We start from the raw sequence: 17,883 nt of genomic DNA on the forward strand, positions 1-17,883 counted from the left end.
ACATGGCCTTAACGCAGTGTCACAACAGACATTTGAGTGGGTTTCCTTGGCATAAAAATGCTAAAGTTCAGAGAGATCAGGCAAAATTTACAAGTAGTACACAACATTGAGAGAGTATTTTAATTCAGTTTTATAGATATAAAATTTCAGATTTTTTTCAGTCCTGAACTCACCAACGTCATAAGTCTTCCAAACTCTTAGAACAGAAAACATCATCAAACAAAGCAAATGAGTGGTTTAAACAATCATTTAATTTAGCATTAACTCTGGAGTGGGTGCTAAGGCATATATTAGAATACAATGTTTAAATAATGTAAAAGTGGAAGTTACAATGTGAAGCACCAACAGCTCAGGAGAGACAATGTGGGCAGTTAATGGCCCTTCTCAGCATTTTATAAACCTCTGTGCTACAGAAGAATCTATAAAATAATTATGAACACAAAAAAACACGTAAAAAGAGAAGGAAGAGTAAAATGAAAATGGAGTAATCAAATCACTTAATTATTAGATATGTATGCCCAGCTTTGGAAATTACACATGTCTTAAACATAAAAGTATGTGGGGATCTATAAAACTCATTGTTAATTAGCTGGTATGTTACTGAAATTGCCTTAATTTATATTATTTATATTGGTATTTTAAGCTATTTTGGCAATATTCAACATATATTCATGAAAATAGTATAATCTTATGAGGGTCTTCTCTTTTGCAATTCCACACGACTATGATCTTAGAAAAATATTTTATGACTGGAAAAAGTTTGCCACTTTTTCCAGTGATTAAATGATTTCACAGCGAGCCCTTTCATATCATGATTAAAATAGGAATTACTTTGGCAAAGGAGTCAATATCACATTAAAATATTAAAAATTAAAAGTAATAATATGAAAAAAACTTTCCCTGATAAAGTTATGAAGCTAAAGACCTCATCACCCACACTTGAGAAGAACCTTCACCCAAGTCTGCATCATCCTTACATGAGGAAAGATATCTTCAACAGTATTGTTTCCACAGTACAGGGTACATACAGCAAGGAGCTCTCATGTTTAAAGTCTCCTTATCTGAACGGACAGACAAATGTACCTGAATTGTCAAATTCTTATCAAATTATTCTAATAGAAGAATTAGAGTTAAACAAACGAATCCTTCCTTAAAATGTTACCAACTTTGTTGAGAAATGTTGGTAGTTTTTGTCAAATATGTAGACCAGCATCTCATTAGCTGACATCGGGTTTTCAAAATTAAGAAGAGGTGTCTCTCTCAAGCCTATGCTTATTAAATCTTGAAACACCATTGTGTCAGAAACATCAGGCACCTCAATGAGAGATTTGACATAAATCTCTCCATCTGCTTCCAGGCACAACAAGGGACTCACCATAGAAACATCGGCAAATACTTGGCAGGGTCAACTTTCTAATTCTAATGCCTATGTCACTCTACAGTTGAAATGCTAATGAAGATATAAGATATAGATGTATAATCTCTATTAATCTTGTTTTAAAGAACGTTGGCATTATATATTCAGCATGACAAAATGGTATAAAATTTCATGTTGCATAGCGACAGGAACATCTTACAGGTGGGAATATGCTATGTTTCTCATACACACCGACAGTGATATGTATAGCTACACACACAGCTCTGATGTGTCTGAAACATTTGTAGTTTTGTTATTCTAGAACTAATTTCAATTGTTTCATAATTCTGCATCATGTCTAGGGACATATTAAATCAAACAAACCCAGAGGCTTGGGTGTATCCTCTTTTCTTTTGATAACTGGGTATGGAACTTGTTCGAAAGGGGGAAAAAATCAAGAATGGGAAGTGGATCATTTGTGGTCCTTCCTGTTACTGTCTCTGAGGCAGGGCAGTGGCTGGCTTTCCGCCCTGCTTCAGCAGAAGGGTTCACCACAGACTGATTTTCTGAGCAGTCCCAAACACACAAAGCCCTGATCTGTTTGCAAAAGGGGCTTTAGAGGAAGAAATTTTCCCTCACTTTCCTCCCCCATCTTCCCTCCCTCACAGTTGAGACTTTCAATTCACGTGGACAGGGACAGATCACAGACATTGTTTGCCCAGGCTGACCAATCTCTGAGGCGGACTTTTTTCCCTTCAAGACACTTCCTGTTAACAGCTTGAGGGCCTTCAATCAGCACGGCTTTGATCTCTGCTGGAACTATAATTATTTAACATTGTTACATGGATTTCTATAATCCACCCCACCATTAAATCCTTTTTACACCCTCATCTTCGGAGGCCTAATCTGCATCTGAACACTGAGTTTGTCTTCTCTGCTGGCCTCATCAGGAGTCTGAATTCTCCCAAGTCTTGACTGGTGGTTTCTCTTCTCCCTTTCCCTCTAATGAAATCATTTTCTTACAAATTGAAATCTGCAAAAATGTTATATGCATTTGCTATACTTTTGAGAGCTCTATTGAGCTTTATACCAGTATCATCCGCTATTCCTATAACACCCCCACCCAGTTCTGTGGAATTCATTTCATAGTGGAACTTATATTAAAACAGCGATAAGCATATATTTTATTTTTTCAAAGGATTTTCTGTAAAAATATCCCAAATAGAAAGTAGTAAATGCAGGAAGGTGGGAGAATTTAGGAACAGTTTGTACTTTTAAAATCTCCTTTTTGGGGAGGTAAATTGAGCAATTTTGAATAGGGCATAAAACTAAAAGATATGAGACCCCCATGAAAGCAAATTCTGTGGAAACAATTGTTAAGAACACGCTAAAGAGGTCTGGGGAAGATAAATCCCAAAAGAAAGAAGAGGAAAGAGAAATAAGAAGGTAATTGTGAAAATCCAGGAGGGCCTCCATCAGTAAAAAAAAAAACAATAAGAACGCGCTGGGGAGAGCCAAGAATTCCATGCTTTGCTAATCCTCACCTGCGCCTGCGCAGACATGGTAAAATTCAGGACAATCAACTAGCTTAAAAATGGCTTTCTTGCCATGTGCTGGTGGGGCTTAGTTCCTGGAGTATTTAAGCACAGATGCTGAGAAGTAAATGCAGAAATCTAATAAGAAAATGAAGACAACATGAGATGTGATCATTTCCATAGTTTTCTTGATAGAAAAAGAAAACTGAAAATAATCATTTAAAATAATTTGCTTCGTGTGTGTGTGTGTGTGTGTGTGTGTGTGTGTGTGTGTGTGTGTGTCTGTGTCTGTGTCTGTGTCTGTGTGTATTTGTCTGTATGTTTACCACATACATGCAGTTGCTCTGGGGGTGAAAAGAATTTTGAGAACCTTTGGAATCAGAGTTACAGGTGGTTGCCGGCTTTCTGATGTGAGCTCTGGAAACTGAACTTCAGTCCTCTGCAAAGTAGCAAGGGATCTTAACAGCTAAGCCATGTTTCATGTCCCTAAAGTAATCTTTAAAAAGTCAGAAACTTCCCATCAGTTTCCTTCATCAAAAATGGACTCAAGATCTCTTAGCTGACATGGGACTCTTCACTGTACTTAAACAAGAAGACTAAAAGGAAGGATCTCGGGAGTGCATTGTCAGTTTCATCAATGCTGTGAACAGACCTGACAGACACAACCCAAAAGAAGGAAGCTTGTTTCTCTGCCTTGTTCCAGAGTTTTCAGGCCGTGGTAGAATGACCATATGGACTTGGCTATAACGTCATGGCAAAATGAGCACTGGTATGAGAAGTGACTTTTGCACAGAGGGAGCAGAGTGGAGTCGGGATAGGCACAGGCCAGAGCACAATGCAACCCAAGAACACCGCTCAAGAGACCTGCCAACCAGGTGTGGCCTTCCACATTTCCACCATGGTCCCATTTTGACTCCATCAAAACACTCACTGGATCAGTGTTCTCAAGGACACACAAAAGTATGCTTTACCAATCACCTAGATGTTTCTCAGTCACACCAAGTTGGAAACGTTGATGTACCATCACAAAAATTCAGATACTTATTTAGTTGCCTGTTAGCTAGCTCACAAATAAATGAATGAACTTTCTGTTCTGTGTTGATGTCAACTATTCCTTTAATAGTGTGTTTAGAGGAATATTATGGCTGTTATTATGGCAAGATCAATAAAAATAAATATATATCCTTTAAAAAAGTTTATTATAATTTTAAAAACATAGTTAACAATCATATTGAATATTTAAAAATTAATACAAAAACATCTTTGCAAAGAAGCTTGTAGTTTTCTTTGAAGTAAATTTGAAGAACTATTAAAGACTCTAGCTTAGCTACACATAACAAGACAACCCTTGCTTCTCTTATATTCTCTCCCATGTTTCCTTTCATCTACTTTAATTATTTCTATTTCATTTTATATTTTATATTTACTAAGTCATCACAAATCCATTGTGCAACAAGCTGAATGTAAACAGAAATGACTGAATTATTTTCACCTAGAATTTTGTAGATTTTTAAACTCCTCTGAAATGCTGGAGTAAATTCTTTCTTTTTCTAATCAAGAAAGTTAAGACCCTAATTTTCAGAACAAAACAGACATAAGTGGGCTCATTATTTCTCTGGCATTCAATATTTAAAGACATCAAAAGGAGAAGATGAAGATTCAGGATGAATTTAGACAGAAAAAATATCTAGAGATAAGAATGAAGATGTTGATCATTATTTCTCCGTGCTGAAATCACTTGGACAGCATTTGCTCTATGAGACACATTTCTCAGTTATTACTTCTGGAGTACACACTCCTACAGAGTAAGGATATGGCTCCCCCATTCTGGAGATGAGAAAGCTTATGGAAAACATGGTTATCTACCTCATTGATTGGAAGTTTCCATAAAAGACAAATCTCACATCTTTAATATAGGAAATGAATGAATAGGGATCTGTAAATTAAAAAGTACATATTAGCCATGACTGTGAAACTTGAGAAATATAATTTAAAAAACCTCACACTAAGTTGTCCACTTTAAGTACTATAAACTAGATGAGCAGGGAATCACACCTATAAGCCCGGTACTTAGAAGGTTGACTGAAGAATATTGTTGTGATTTCAAGATCAATCTGGTGAGTTTGAGGACAACAAGAGAGAAACCCTGTCTCCAAAGTAAATAAATACAAACTAATAAAACTAAATGAAGTGTAATGATTAATGTTGTTGATGATTTTGTATCTATCTATGCCATGGGGCAGGCAGCATGAGCATCATGGGGGATGATGTAGATGCTGGGCATGCATGCCTGGGAGGCATTGTTTGGAATGTTTTCCCTGACATGGGAAAACCTATTTTAACTGTGGGCAGGGAAGCAAGACTCAGTAAAATGTGGTCTGAGCAGTAGCACACATCACTTTTTGATTTTGGATTGTGGATGGGATGAAGTCAACTAACTCCAACTCCTCGACTTCCCTACCATAAAGGGCACTACTTAAAACTGTTACTTAAGACAAGTCATTCCCTCCTTGCATTGCTTTTGTTGGAGTCTTTTATCACAGGAACAAAAAAAGACTGTCACACACACACACACACACACACACACACACACACACAGGCACACGTGAACATATGCATACACTCTTACATAGGCACATAAGTCTCTCCCATTCTTCTCCATAGCTCAGGGGTTCCAAGACTTTGACAAATTGCCTAATTTAATTAATTATCATGTTTATGAGCTATGTGGTCTTCACCAAGGAGATGCTCCTAGGTCTCATCCTCAGTGGTCCAGGAGAGAACAACAACACAAGAAATATTAGGCATCACATCTACTTCTGTCATTTCATTGCTTCTTTTTAAAAGTGAAGAATTAATAAAATTCAGAAGGATGTGTTAACTCACAACCTCTATTTTCTTATGAAGTATGCTAAAGTGTTCAATATATATTAATTATGGATTGCTAGTAAGGAATGGTAGGCTAAGCTATGTGAGTTCATAGAATGATTCTCTCACATTTTCAGAAATACTCCCATTCTATGGAAAACTAATTATTATTAATTTTAATTGTATGGCAATTAATTATTGCCAAACAATTCTAATTATAGTTTTACATGAATGAATAATTTGTACTCTTTTAAAAATGTCTAACATAATCAATACATCTTTTCCTGCATTATACATCATTTATGAGAATGTAAAAAGCTACTATGAAAAAATACAATTATTTTTATATTTAAGGAAAGATGTAAATTAAATTATTATCTTTCATATCTTGAAATAGTTAAAACTTTGTCTTCACTAAAAACAACTTTTTTAGAGAATAAATATGTTTTATTTCGTTCATATAACAATGAAAAACATTGCTTAAACTTAGCTTGGTGAAAGAAAACACACAAAGTCACATTTACATATGCAGATTTTTCCCTAACGTATTCCTCTGCATAACTCTGACACCCCCTAAGAGCAGTGACAAAAAGCTCCCCAACACAGTGTGTAGCTACTCCCTTGCTACTGCCTGCCTTAGATTGTCTACTATAAGGATCTCTTAACTGACCACTACTATAACAAGCAAACAAATATTTGTTCTCTTTAGTTATGGTATTAGAAATGATGGGCTATGATTTTTTAAATATCTTCTTTACTATCCTATTAAATAACTGTTGCTTTAATCACATTACTGTAGTTATTGCTCAGGAGCCCAGTTCCCTCTTTTTATTCAATTTACAGGGTAATATAAAATATCCTAGAATGAAGAATACGGTAATTTTCTAGAGTAACCTGTTTAAAGGGAAAACAGTGTGGAGATGACACAGCATATACCTCTTGCTTTATTCTTTCCTTTTAACTTGCTTTTCTCCCTCTCTTGTTTTGACATGAAAGTACACCTAAAATATACAGCTACACAATGCACAGTTTATAAAAAAAAAAAAAAAAAAAAAAAAACCTCCTATACACCGTGGCTCGCAACCTACTTAATTCTATAAGAAATAACATGCCTCTGTTCTTATTACAATATATTTGTTTTATTGTATTCGGTTCCTGTGATATACAATGTTCATAAATGTGCCAATATTATGATAATGTTCATGAGAAAAAACAAGAGAATTTGTTAAATGTTCATTCAATCAGAAAGGTCTGCTACTTTGTACACAGGGAGTTAGGGGAAGTAACCGCCTTTGTGTTAGTGCCATGAGAAAACAACAAACTTAGCTTAAATAACGTAATATAGTTTCCTACAGTTTTGAAAGCTACATGCCCATCAACGATGTACTGGCAGGGTTAGTTCCCACTAAAATCTGAATCCCACAATCCCCTTTAGCTTTTGCCAGGTGTACTAGCAATCTTTGGCATTACGTATCTTATAGAAGAACCACCTACAACCCTCCCTTCATCCCCATATAATACAGTGGTGTGTATGTGTGTGTGTGTGTGTGTGTGTGTGTGTGTACAGGTGTGTATATGTGCACATACATGGGTGTATGTGTGTGTGCTTGTGTGTGTGTATGTGTGTATGTACAGGTGTATGTAAATGTGCTCACATGTGTGTATTCTGAGTGCATGTGGGTGTACACATGCCTGTGTGGATGTGTGTGTGTTTGTACATCTGCCTGTCTCTACACCTGCCCCTACAGTTCTACATCTTAAAAGGACATAGATTAAATTAATTCTCTTTCTCCTCTATGACCCCAACTACATCAATTATTCATTTCCTCAACAATTCTCGTCGTATAGGACACCACACGCTGAGTGTCAGAGTTTGAAACTTTAGTCCAGTAGTTTCAGGGAGACAGAACTAAACTGTCTTACAAGAACATCGATTTGTAAGTTTTAATGATGGGGTAAGATTTATACTTTAATTAAGCAATTTCTACTGCAAAAGGAGGGAATCTATCATTCATGCAAAAGCATAGAATTCAAAGGAGGAATTTGCTATCATATACAGGAACTTTGATATAGTTATAAAATGAAGACGATCTGTTTTCTATGATGTGTTTTAGGGAAAGGTCTTTGCAAAAAAAAGTTTACCTAAAGAAAATTAAATTTTAACTAGTCATCTTTTAGCTTGAATTTCTGAATTAAACTTGTATAAACAAATTAGGTGCTAGCCAAATTTAAAATAAGTCATTATCAAAATATTCTTATTTTGTATTCTCAAATAGCTCTGGTAAAAATTGTGATAAGTCAATGGTACTTTCGATGCAGTTCTTCATAGCCTAGTAAGTGTGTTTCCAAGCAGTCGTGCAACCTATCTTTGCTATTTTTTGTTTGTTTTTAATTTATGCATGGCCTCATTCTTTGTGAGAGTGCAAACTGAAGGGAGCTGAAAAGATGAAGAGAACATCACCCTATGTCCACGTGGCACTCGGCTCCACGGAGTCAGGCTTTCATCGCTAATCCGAGATCCACTTAAGTGCACCACAGAAGATTTATTTTTACCCCCTCTTGTTTCACGGAAGACTCAAAAGTCTGCGGGAATTTTTGACAAGTTGTAACAATATTTTTGAGCCTCTCTGTATACAATTATCCTCTCTCTCTCTCTCTCTCTCTCTCTCTCTCTCTCTCTCTCTCTCTCTCTCTCTCTCTTTCCCTTGCCTCATTTTCATACGGACACAAAGCCTTGGGATAAAATGATGGTTCATTATAGTGGTACAGAGCTCTTATCTTCATCCGGCAAGAGTCATTTCCTTCCAAAGATTGAAATGCAAATGTGAAAATTAATGATAACTGTATTATCTGATAACAGAGATAATACCAATTCACTGTCAGCGGAACACACAGTGGCTCCACCATTTCCCCCACTTCTCACCATATTCTTCTTACTGTCAGACTGTATCTGTGCTTAACTATGTTTCATAGGTGTCTGTTCATTTTCTTCAAATGGCATTTCCCAGATCTTATATCTACCACATTTTCCCAATCAAAAAGAAAACGAGATCAGAACTGTAATCTTCGAGCCCTTCTTTGGACTGTAAAGAGGTGGGGGTTGGGGATGGGGGACCTATATCATGAGGCGGGTGCTTCTGTCTCACAGTGGTCTTCGAGCTAGCATTCCACTAGATGCAAAACAGCTCCCGACTTGTAAGGTTCATTTAGACACAAAGCAGAAAAAGCCCAATCAGCATCATCAGTTCAAAGTACTGAACACAAGCATAAGAAGTAACTTAGTAAAGATCTCCTAAACAATGTTTAGTCTCTTGCAACAAGTACACACACTTAACTTTTTCCTATCCAATTATTTTTCAAAATGTATTGACACTAAAAATTTTTTATATGAATTATGTTTCAAGTCAGGTAGACAAGAGCAGAGCAAACATAACTTTATGATGTTTAGTTACAGAGCAAGATCATTTTGCAAAATTACTTCCCTGTACTAATGTCTAAAGAAGACATCCATGGAAAGCATCATAACAGCTACTGAGGCCCAATGGCCAACATGACAGCAAAATCAATATTAAAAGTGATTTATTGAGTGCTTCTGAGACACTGCGCTCCATGCTTTCCGTGTAAAATCTCATTAATGAGAGAGTTATTGTTATTAGCCTGATTTGTAAGCACTAGGGCCACAGGCAGTATTAACTTGCTCTGAGCCATACATTACCTATAGCAAGGCCACACAAGAAACACACAGAGAAAATGTTTTTGCTATATAGCTCATGACATTATCCCAAAATAACTTACCTGTGATGGACAGCAAATAGTTCTTATGTTTTATAATATATAATTTGAAAAGTTATTACCAAGTAATTTTTTTCATTTATTAAATTGTCAATTCAGGACTGAATTTTTTGCTTCATTTTGTCAATATGATCATATACGCTTAATACCTAAATATCAAGAGCTATTTAAATAAAAGTTGTGTCAAAAAGGGCAAAAAGCCATTTCGTCAAAATTTTTATCTGGGTAGGTGCCTATGAACACACAGTTTTGAAACCTTACGCTCACATACACGTTATGGTAATATTCTTTTGTATTATGAAAGAGAAGCCAATTAATTATTTGCTATCCGCAAGTGTGAGAAGAAGTCACATTTTAAGAATGGGACCTGTCAGCGTCCTGAGTTGATGTGAGGCCTGGCTGTCACCAAACTTCCCTCAGAGATGACAATGGATTTATAGGATGCTGCTGAACTTGGCTACAAAATTCCTAAATCCCAGTCCATAGATCAGTACTCCAGATCAGCCTTGCAAAGCAGCTCTGAAGACTTTCTTATGAAACAGACAGAGACATAAGCAATATTTCCAAAATAAGGTCATTATTTCAATCATTGACTGGTTTAAGAGGACTGCGGGTAAAATATTTCCCTAGGAGTAACATGCAGGAGGAAGAAGACGGCCAACACTGAATCCTCCTGAGTGTGGGAACAAAAACCCTGTGCAGGCTATCCATTTCAAAGTTCATCTTCATAAAGACATTGCTCAGCAGCTATTATTATACCCACTCCAGAGATAAGGAAACTGAGGACTGTCTGTTTAACAAGCCAACATATGAGGCCATAAATAGTACTATTGTCACGGTCTGTCTGACTCTGAACTGTGTAAACACAGTTCTGTAGCAGACAATGGGCTACTTTCAAGGATAAAGGAAGTTTAATTATTGCTTTAGTGACCAGTCTATGATCAATTAAAGGAGTAAATTCGTGCCAAGAGGACAGCGTACAGGCAGTGTTGTGCACCGTCCTTATACGGCCTGCTGGAATGCTTCCTCATCAATGCACAATAAGTTGATATTCATTGAAGAATTAAACATGGAATTAAATACATAGAGATGTTGGTAAAATGAAGAACCTATAACATAGGAAAAACATAAAATTCATGAGGATGATGAAAAAGAGACGCTACTTTGAAAGAGGACAAACAACGTAAGGATAGAACTTGCGAACACGGGACTAAGAGCGAGCAGCAACCCTGCATGGCACATTTCACAGGACACGTCAGGATAACATCTTTAAGAGCAAGGAAAACAAAGGACTTGAAAAGGAGACATATGGAATGCTGAAATGATGAGGTAATGACTTTTACTTTGGCCTGACTACGAGTGTGCGTCTAGCTTTCCAGACGTGAACGATTCCTGCTGCATCCACAAGGGCTGCAAACACTGAAGAGCTCCGCAGCCTGACTACTGACGAACATCATTTCCTTTGATTGTTTAGGCTCCACTTAAAAGTTAACAAAGGTGTGAATGCTTCTGACTACTGAGTACTCCTTTCCTCTGAATGACAAACAAAGGATAACTTTCTTACATGGGAGGATTTGCATTTTATAAAAATAGAATCTCTCGGGCAGGGCTGATTCATTATTGAACTCAGCTGTCAAGGAAGGTTATGCCGTCGTCTTCAATCAAACTCCATAAAAATAAGATAACTCCTGATCCATCTTCAATGATGTCAGTACTGTGCTTTGAATTCCTTCGGTAAGTTTTACATCCTCTGATTCTTTTCTATTTTTATAGAAAACTATCCACCTTAGGATGAGTATCAGCACTGGGAAGTTGAGGTGTGAAATTAGGAGACCTTGAAACCAACCTGGCTCAGTACTAGCGCTAGATGTCTCAAACAATGATCTGTAATAAACAGAAAACTAATGTTTAGAGCCACCTAACTTTACCCCTTCGGGTCTTAGATACTCTGTGAGATGTTTAAAAACCTTTGACACAGAATAGTTGCAAAACTGTAAGGAAAAAATCATTAGCGCCTTATGATTATGAGCTGCTGCAGATTTGGAGGAGTCTGTAATCTTTTTTAGAGTTTACAAATGCATGAAGCTCCAAGAAATTAAGCAGTGTTCCACAGATCTCCCAGCTAGATATTGACAAGTCAAGAAGGGAGCTAATCCTGACCTAGGGCATAGTTTGGAATCCAGATACACAAGCTACTGTGTTTGGAACTGTCACCAAAACCTGGAAGTTTTTCTCTTCCATACAGGTATAAAGTGCCAACAAATGTCAGCGAACAAAAAAGGGGTGGGGTTTTATCAGCATGAAAAAGACATGTATTTTTCCATTAAAGTTTTGTTGTACCACTACATAGATAATACAGAACACAGCAATGTCTAGACCAAATCCACAACATAAAAAATATATTCAGTAAAATACGGAAGTTAATTTAAACGGAAACTAAACAGCACACCTGTAGCATGTCCATCGACTTCATTTCACAAGCACCATCCTCTACTCAACACCTCCAATTATTATTAATGTTTCCTTGACAACAGTATCCTTTCTGCAAAAGCTTCCCAAACATGGCATTAGCTTTGCTGTGCATGCTCAGCAGCTTAGGACACTGTTGCTTTCTTATTGTCTTACAACTGGAAAGGCAAGTTGGATTCCACAAGTGTGTCCAAAGCAGTTGTGTGACTGATATATCAAAATAGAAACATGTAAACCTGCCCAGTCTAACCGGATAGGCACAATACTTTCAAAATACAAATATTTAATCCTATTAATATAAAATAAAAGATCCTGTTTTCTTTTCATGTTGTACGGAAGCCTCATAATAAAGTTAAGGTATTTTTTTAAAAATTACTTTCCAATTATTCTAAGGAAATTGCCCCACATTGAAAAGTCAGAAAAAAATACACAAGAAAATACAAATACCAGAAGTTTGCATTTAAATCAGTGCATTAAAATATCTTAAAACATGGTTCTATAGTATTTTAAAATATAATAAAATTGCATGCAGAGTCTTGTACGGCATGATGCTCTAGTGTGCAGACTGCTAACATTTGTATGTATCATGAATAACATTAGAAATGACATCATAATAATCAATATACTGCATCTTCATTTTTGTTTGCATTATATTTTCCAGCTGCTGGCTTCAGAAAATTACCAGTGGATTTCCTCTCCTTCCCTTGCACAGCAGAGAGCAATTTGCAAAGTCATGCAAGGGTGAAAATGGGATTGAAATATAGCGATCGTTCTTAATGAAAAAAAAAGGGTACTTACTGCTTCAGAAATTAAGGCTGAAACTATTTCGAAACTCACTTCTAACCTAAAATCCTAAAAGACAATGGTCTCCATTTATAAGTGCATCATAAATTTCTCAACAATAATCAATAAGGTTATTTCCTGCAGCGTGATTATAAGAAGTATATATTTATGACTTTTATTCATATTAAATTTTGATTAGCCTTTTGTTTTGCCTAAAATGAACAAATACAAAACCTTTTAAGAGCCAATTTAATTTGACTAATAAAGGTGACCATGTTGCTAGAACATTGAATCAGAGGAGAAAAATCTATGAATCGTGACTCAGTGTCTAAATAAATGCTGAGGCCCCATCTGTAACTCACAATGGAACTAAACGGAAACGACAGCTCTTTGAAGTATTATTGTTACTGTCTGCTTTGCAAGCTTTCAAACTGAGTCTGATTTGAGTTTGGATGTAGCTAAATGATTCTCTGTTGAAAGAGCAAGCAAATAGAATTGACTAACTTGATGTAAGAATGAAAGAAGAAAAGACAGAGATTTCAAGCTGAGATGACGCTGGTTTTTAAAGTTTTCTTATTTAAATCATGATATTTCCTCAAACTCCTATAACACCAGCATGCATGCACACACACAAGTCCATGTATGATTTTAAATTCAAGTTGAACTTTTGTTTTAAGTTTTACAAGCTGTCTGTATTTTATTTTCTCATCTCCCCTTCCAGGCTAAAATTTAGAGGGGAAAAGGTGAGATTCTGCTAAAACGTGAAAGAGGGTTGAATGTACTGTTCACCATTCTACCTGGGCCATCCCAATCCTCTGTGTCTACTCCAGGCTGCCCGGGTTTGTCAGAATGCTTGTCCCCATCTGATTCTGCTGGTTGCTGGGATCCTTCATCATCAGCTGAAACACATCAACAGAGAAAGGAGAAATGACTAAAGTTCTGTGACATTGAAATCTGGTAAGGAAATGTCTTTCCACATTTTTTCTAGTTCACTGGCGAAAATGTCCACAAGTAATAATTTTGATATCTATTGTAGCTTAAAATTAAAGAAAGCTATGAATATTTGTCAGTGGGTAACTGAAGTTAAGCGCTGTAAATGATGAAAAACATTTGCATACACATCTCACCTTGGAGTTACTATTATTATATCAGAAAAAATCAGATAGAAATGTATAGTTTTTCTGAATACCTTGAATACAAAAAAAGCCATAGTGACCTTATTTTCAAATTGTAATAAAAATACAGAAAACCAAATTAAATATAGAGTAAAGTGCATTCCTGTCTAGGAGTGAGTTTACATTATTGGAAGACTTCTATTCTTCCTGTGTTATGCTTCTAAAACTTGGTGTTATTTCTCTTAAAGAGAAGTTATAAGAGCCCCAATTGAATGACTAGCATGTGATATAATCTGGTGACTCCATTCATCCCAACAGAAGACACCGTGAAGTTAAACGTATGCTTGGATGACTGTGGTGAGTTTTCATAATTTTATGCTTTCACTTCACAAGAAAAGTAAAAGCAAGCAAGCAAGGAACAAACAAACAGACCCTGTATGTCTTGAAAAGAATTGAGATGCAGTGAAAGAGGAAACATCACCAATACAACTGCATTTTAAAGGAAAAACTATAGATTTAAGTATCTTAATTTTATAATATTATAAATACCAAGAGGTGCAGTGCAAAGACACAAACAAAAACAATATTGAAGTCATGCCTATACGATTTTGAACCTAAACGTGCTAACATCTAAGTTTAAATGACCTGTCTACCTTTCTTTGAAGCATCCTATAGTTACTTTCCACCCAGTCATTCAGATATCTATTTGAATTTGAATCTCTATACAAAATATAAAAATGTACTATATCTTGTTAACTTTAAGATCAACACTTAAGGTATAAAATTTAGAAAACCATTACTATCCTTGACATTAATGTGATGTGAGTATAAGATTTGATCCTTAAACATTATAGGTTTTGCTTCTCCCTCTCCCCACTTGTAAATTCAATATAGGAATTAATTCTAAAACCTGGAATAAAGGTAAGGAGAATGAGAAAAGCTGAAATACATTCTTTAAGAATAAAAAAAAAATACCACTTTTTTGTGTTCAGTGCAACAAAGCCACTTTGGTTGATGATACAGAATAAAGTACACCTTTTATAACACCGTAAACCTCATGAAACTCTTTAGAAGCTGACTGGCTTTTAGCATGGTCAGAAAGAACATTGATGAACGTATCCACCCTTTCCCGAAGGTACGTATTGGGCATCTTCTGTGATTAAGGAGCTACGATAGGCTCAATGGGCTTTGTGCAGAAAGTGAGTTCCTTATTGGGATTGTAGAAGTCATCACGGAGAGCACATTCTCAAATGAGAGTGTAGCACGAGGCCACGGAAACACAAGAAAGGCACAGAGGCTCAATAATAGAGTGGTGTCCCAATATTCTACACTTCACTTGCAGGTTGCATCTAAGAGCATAAACACACCAACCAATTATCTTCTGGAGATCAAAGAGGAATGCTCTGCTCTCAATTCTCAGGACCAGACAAGGCTTACTCTCAGTCTGTGTATACAAGCAGGCTTGATGACATCTAATTACTGATAGCCTTGACCTAACCAACTGGCTTTCAGTCTGCCAACCTGTTCCCTCCCCTTCAAGTTACCTCTATCAAGACAAAAAGAGATTCAGGTTTTGTAAGCAGGAGGCTCACATCATCTCCCTTGATAGATTAGGCCAAGGCCATTCCTTTTATCCAATTTCCAGCATGATTTCCTGCCTGTGAGTAAACATTGAACTAATGCCATACAGTGAGAAGGCTGGTGGAACCAGAATCCTGTTAGCTAGGACAAAGAATCTTAGAATCTCCCATGAGCTGGATCTTTCCTACTTGACCTTTCTTGCTGGACTAGATTGACATTCCTTTCTTTTCCCCCTACTTCGTGAGATGTGGAGCTAACTTCTGTGAGCTTCCTTATCTTCTGGCTTCTGGCTGCAATCAGCCAGAGCAAGCAGTAACAGCAGATTGGAGGACAGAGTGCAGAAGGAGAGAAAGGCCAGGTGTTTGCCCAGGAAAGATCCCCTTTTTCCTTGATAGTTTCCAACTGCTAGAGAGATTAGCCTTCAGCTCCGGCTCAGTGTTCTCCCATGTCCCCACCTCAGCATCCTCTCCAATGCCTCTTAGGACAGAAGAACTTGGATGCTTTCTGGCCATATAAGGACCAAGTCACTAAAATGATGCCTTTTAAGTTGCAGACACTGTATTGGCCTCTAAGAACATAAAATCTAAGGCTTCTCTACATTATGGATTTGTGTCTAAAGACACATGACTGGAAACAACATTCAGACTGAAAAGGGAGCTGTCTCCTCAAAGCAGGCCACAGAGGACATATCATAACACTAGACACACAAAAGGCAGGCATGAAATTTGCAAGAGGTCCAACTAGGATGTGTCGTGATCTGAGAGTGGGTTTGGGGGTGCTGGAAGGTACTGAAGGGAAGTCTTAAGGCTGTATCTTCTCTGTGGTTGTTACGTGATGTTCCTCATCAGGCACAGGACAGACTCGCCGTGATCACTTCACCAGTGTCTAGGAGTGTCTAAGAGATGCGGGATGACAGAACACATCAGCAGGTATTTGGATTCCATGTTACTGAACAGCTCAAAACGAAACATTTTAATTTAGCTGATTAAGGGCTTGAGTGAGTTTATAATTTCAAATCGCCAAGTTCTTTCACTAAATGTCACTTAGCTGCCCAATCAAGACTGCAATGCTTCCATTTCGTTTGCCCCAACATCTGGAGCAAGGCTAAATATTGATGACTCTGATTTGAGCCATTGTTAAAATAGCTAATTATACACAATTATAACTGTTTCATTTTGCATCTCTCTGGAGATGTTTAATAAACTTGGGAAGTCTACTGCATATCTCACCACAAAAATTAAATCTGAGATGGAATAATACGTTAAAACCACAAGGCTTTAGTCGTTTTTATGTTCTCTAAAAGAAGGAACAGAATAGAGAAATTGACTCATCTGCAATGATGCATATAAATATAGAAAATAAAATAGGCCAGTGTTTATTTTATATTGGTTTACACACTTTCCAGAAGCCAACTGTTGAAGTCAGAATTATTAGCAAGGTGCAAGTCTTCTCCGAAGGTCAGTTTCCAAGCTGTACCTCAACAGGGCCACCACATCTTGAACCCTGCTCCGCGCTGTGTACTTTGCTAAGAGCTGCATTAACACTGTCTTATCAGCCCTGTCAGGAATCAGTGTTCTGATACCTCAGAAAAACAAACTAAGGGATAGAGAAGTGAGGGGACTCCCCAACACGGAAAGCGTCGGGGACGAGATTAAATCCCATGTTTTCCTGACTCCAAGATTATAATTTAACATCTAAGAATATAACCCTGGTGCTCCAGGTGTAGCTCAGAAGCGGAGGATGTGCTCAGTACAGGTAAGGTCCTGGGTCTGATCCGTGCCAGCAGAGAGGAGCAACAAAGGATACGGCAGACATCGTCTACATGGCAAGCCACAAAGACGGCAAGATATGGTCTGAGAGTCACTTTCTCTTTCTCACATTAAGTCTCCATTTATTCATTATGCTTATACACTAAGATGAAAGGTTTAATGGACTTAATCTTTTTAATCATTACTTTTTAAGATTTCCTATTTTACTTGGCACTTAATAAAATCAACTACACATAGATGGTTGATCAATAACCATTGCTCACTGACCAGTTAGGAAATTAGATTTTTGTCTCATTCTTTTTGCCATAACCTATTGCAATATCATTACATTTGCTAATTAATTGCTTTCAGCACATTATTTCTATTTAATAACTAAAATATGTCACATTTTTCAACTTTTGGACCTTTCATCTTCTAACTTTATCTCAGGAAACTAGTTCTCATTTTTATGGTAATGTTTTTTACCTAATTCATTTTTAATCTTTTTACTAATGAAAAATGAAATGATTAAAAATAATTTAATCAAATATGAAATCTCTGAAGTATTCTTAAGAAACACCATTTTTTAACTCATAATGGACACTTGCTTCTTTCGTTTCAGTATTTTATTCTCA

At 36.7% G+C, this 17,883-nt stretch overlaps 1 protein-coding gene across 3 annotated transcripts in view; it reads right to left on the reverse strand.

Annotated features, from left to right (window-relative positions):
• Zfpm2 (zinc finger protein, FOG family member 2) overlaps positions 1–17,883 on the reverse strand; it is a 405,201-nt gene that overhangs the window by 282,376 nt on the left and 104,942 nt on the right. For all 3 annotated transcript variants that reach the window (XM_075961085.1, XM_075961086.1, XM_075961084.1), the window contains one exon: positions 13,602–13,703. In XM_075961085.1, the coding sequence (XP_075817200.1) occupies positions 13,602–13,703 (102 nt within the window). The remainder of the gene's footprint in view (positions 1–13,601; positions 13,704–17,883) is intronic.

Source organism: Microtus pennsylvanicus, chromosome 2, assembly GCF_037038515.1.
Source record: "Microtus pennsylvanicus isolate mMicPen1 chromosome 2, mMicPen1.hap1, whole genome shotgun sequence".
NCBI classification, from domain to species: Eukaryota; Metazoa; Chordata; class Mammalia; order Rodentia; family Cricetidae; genus Microtus; species Microtus pennsylvanicus.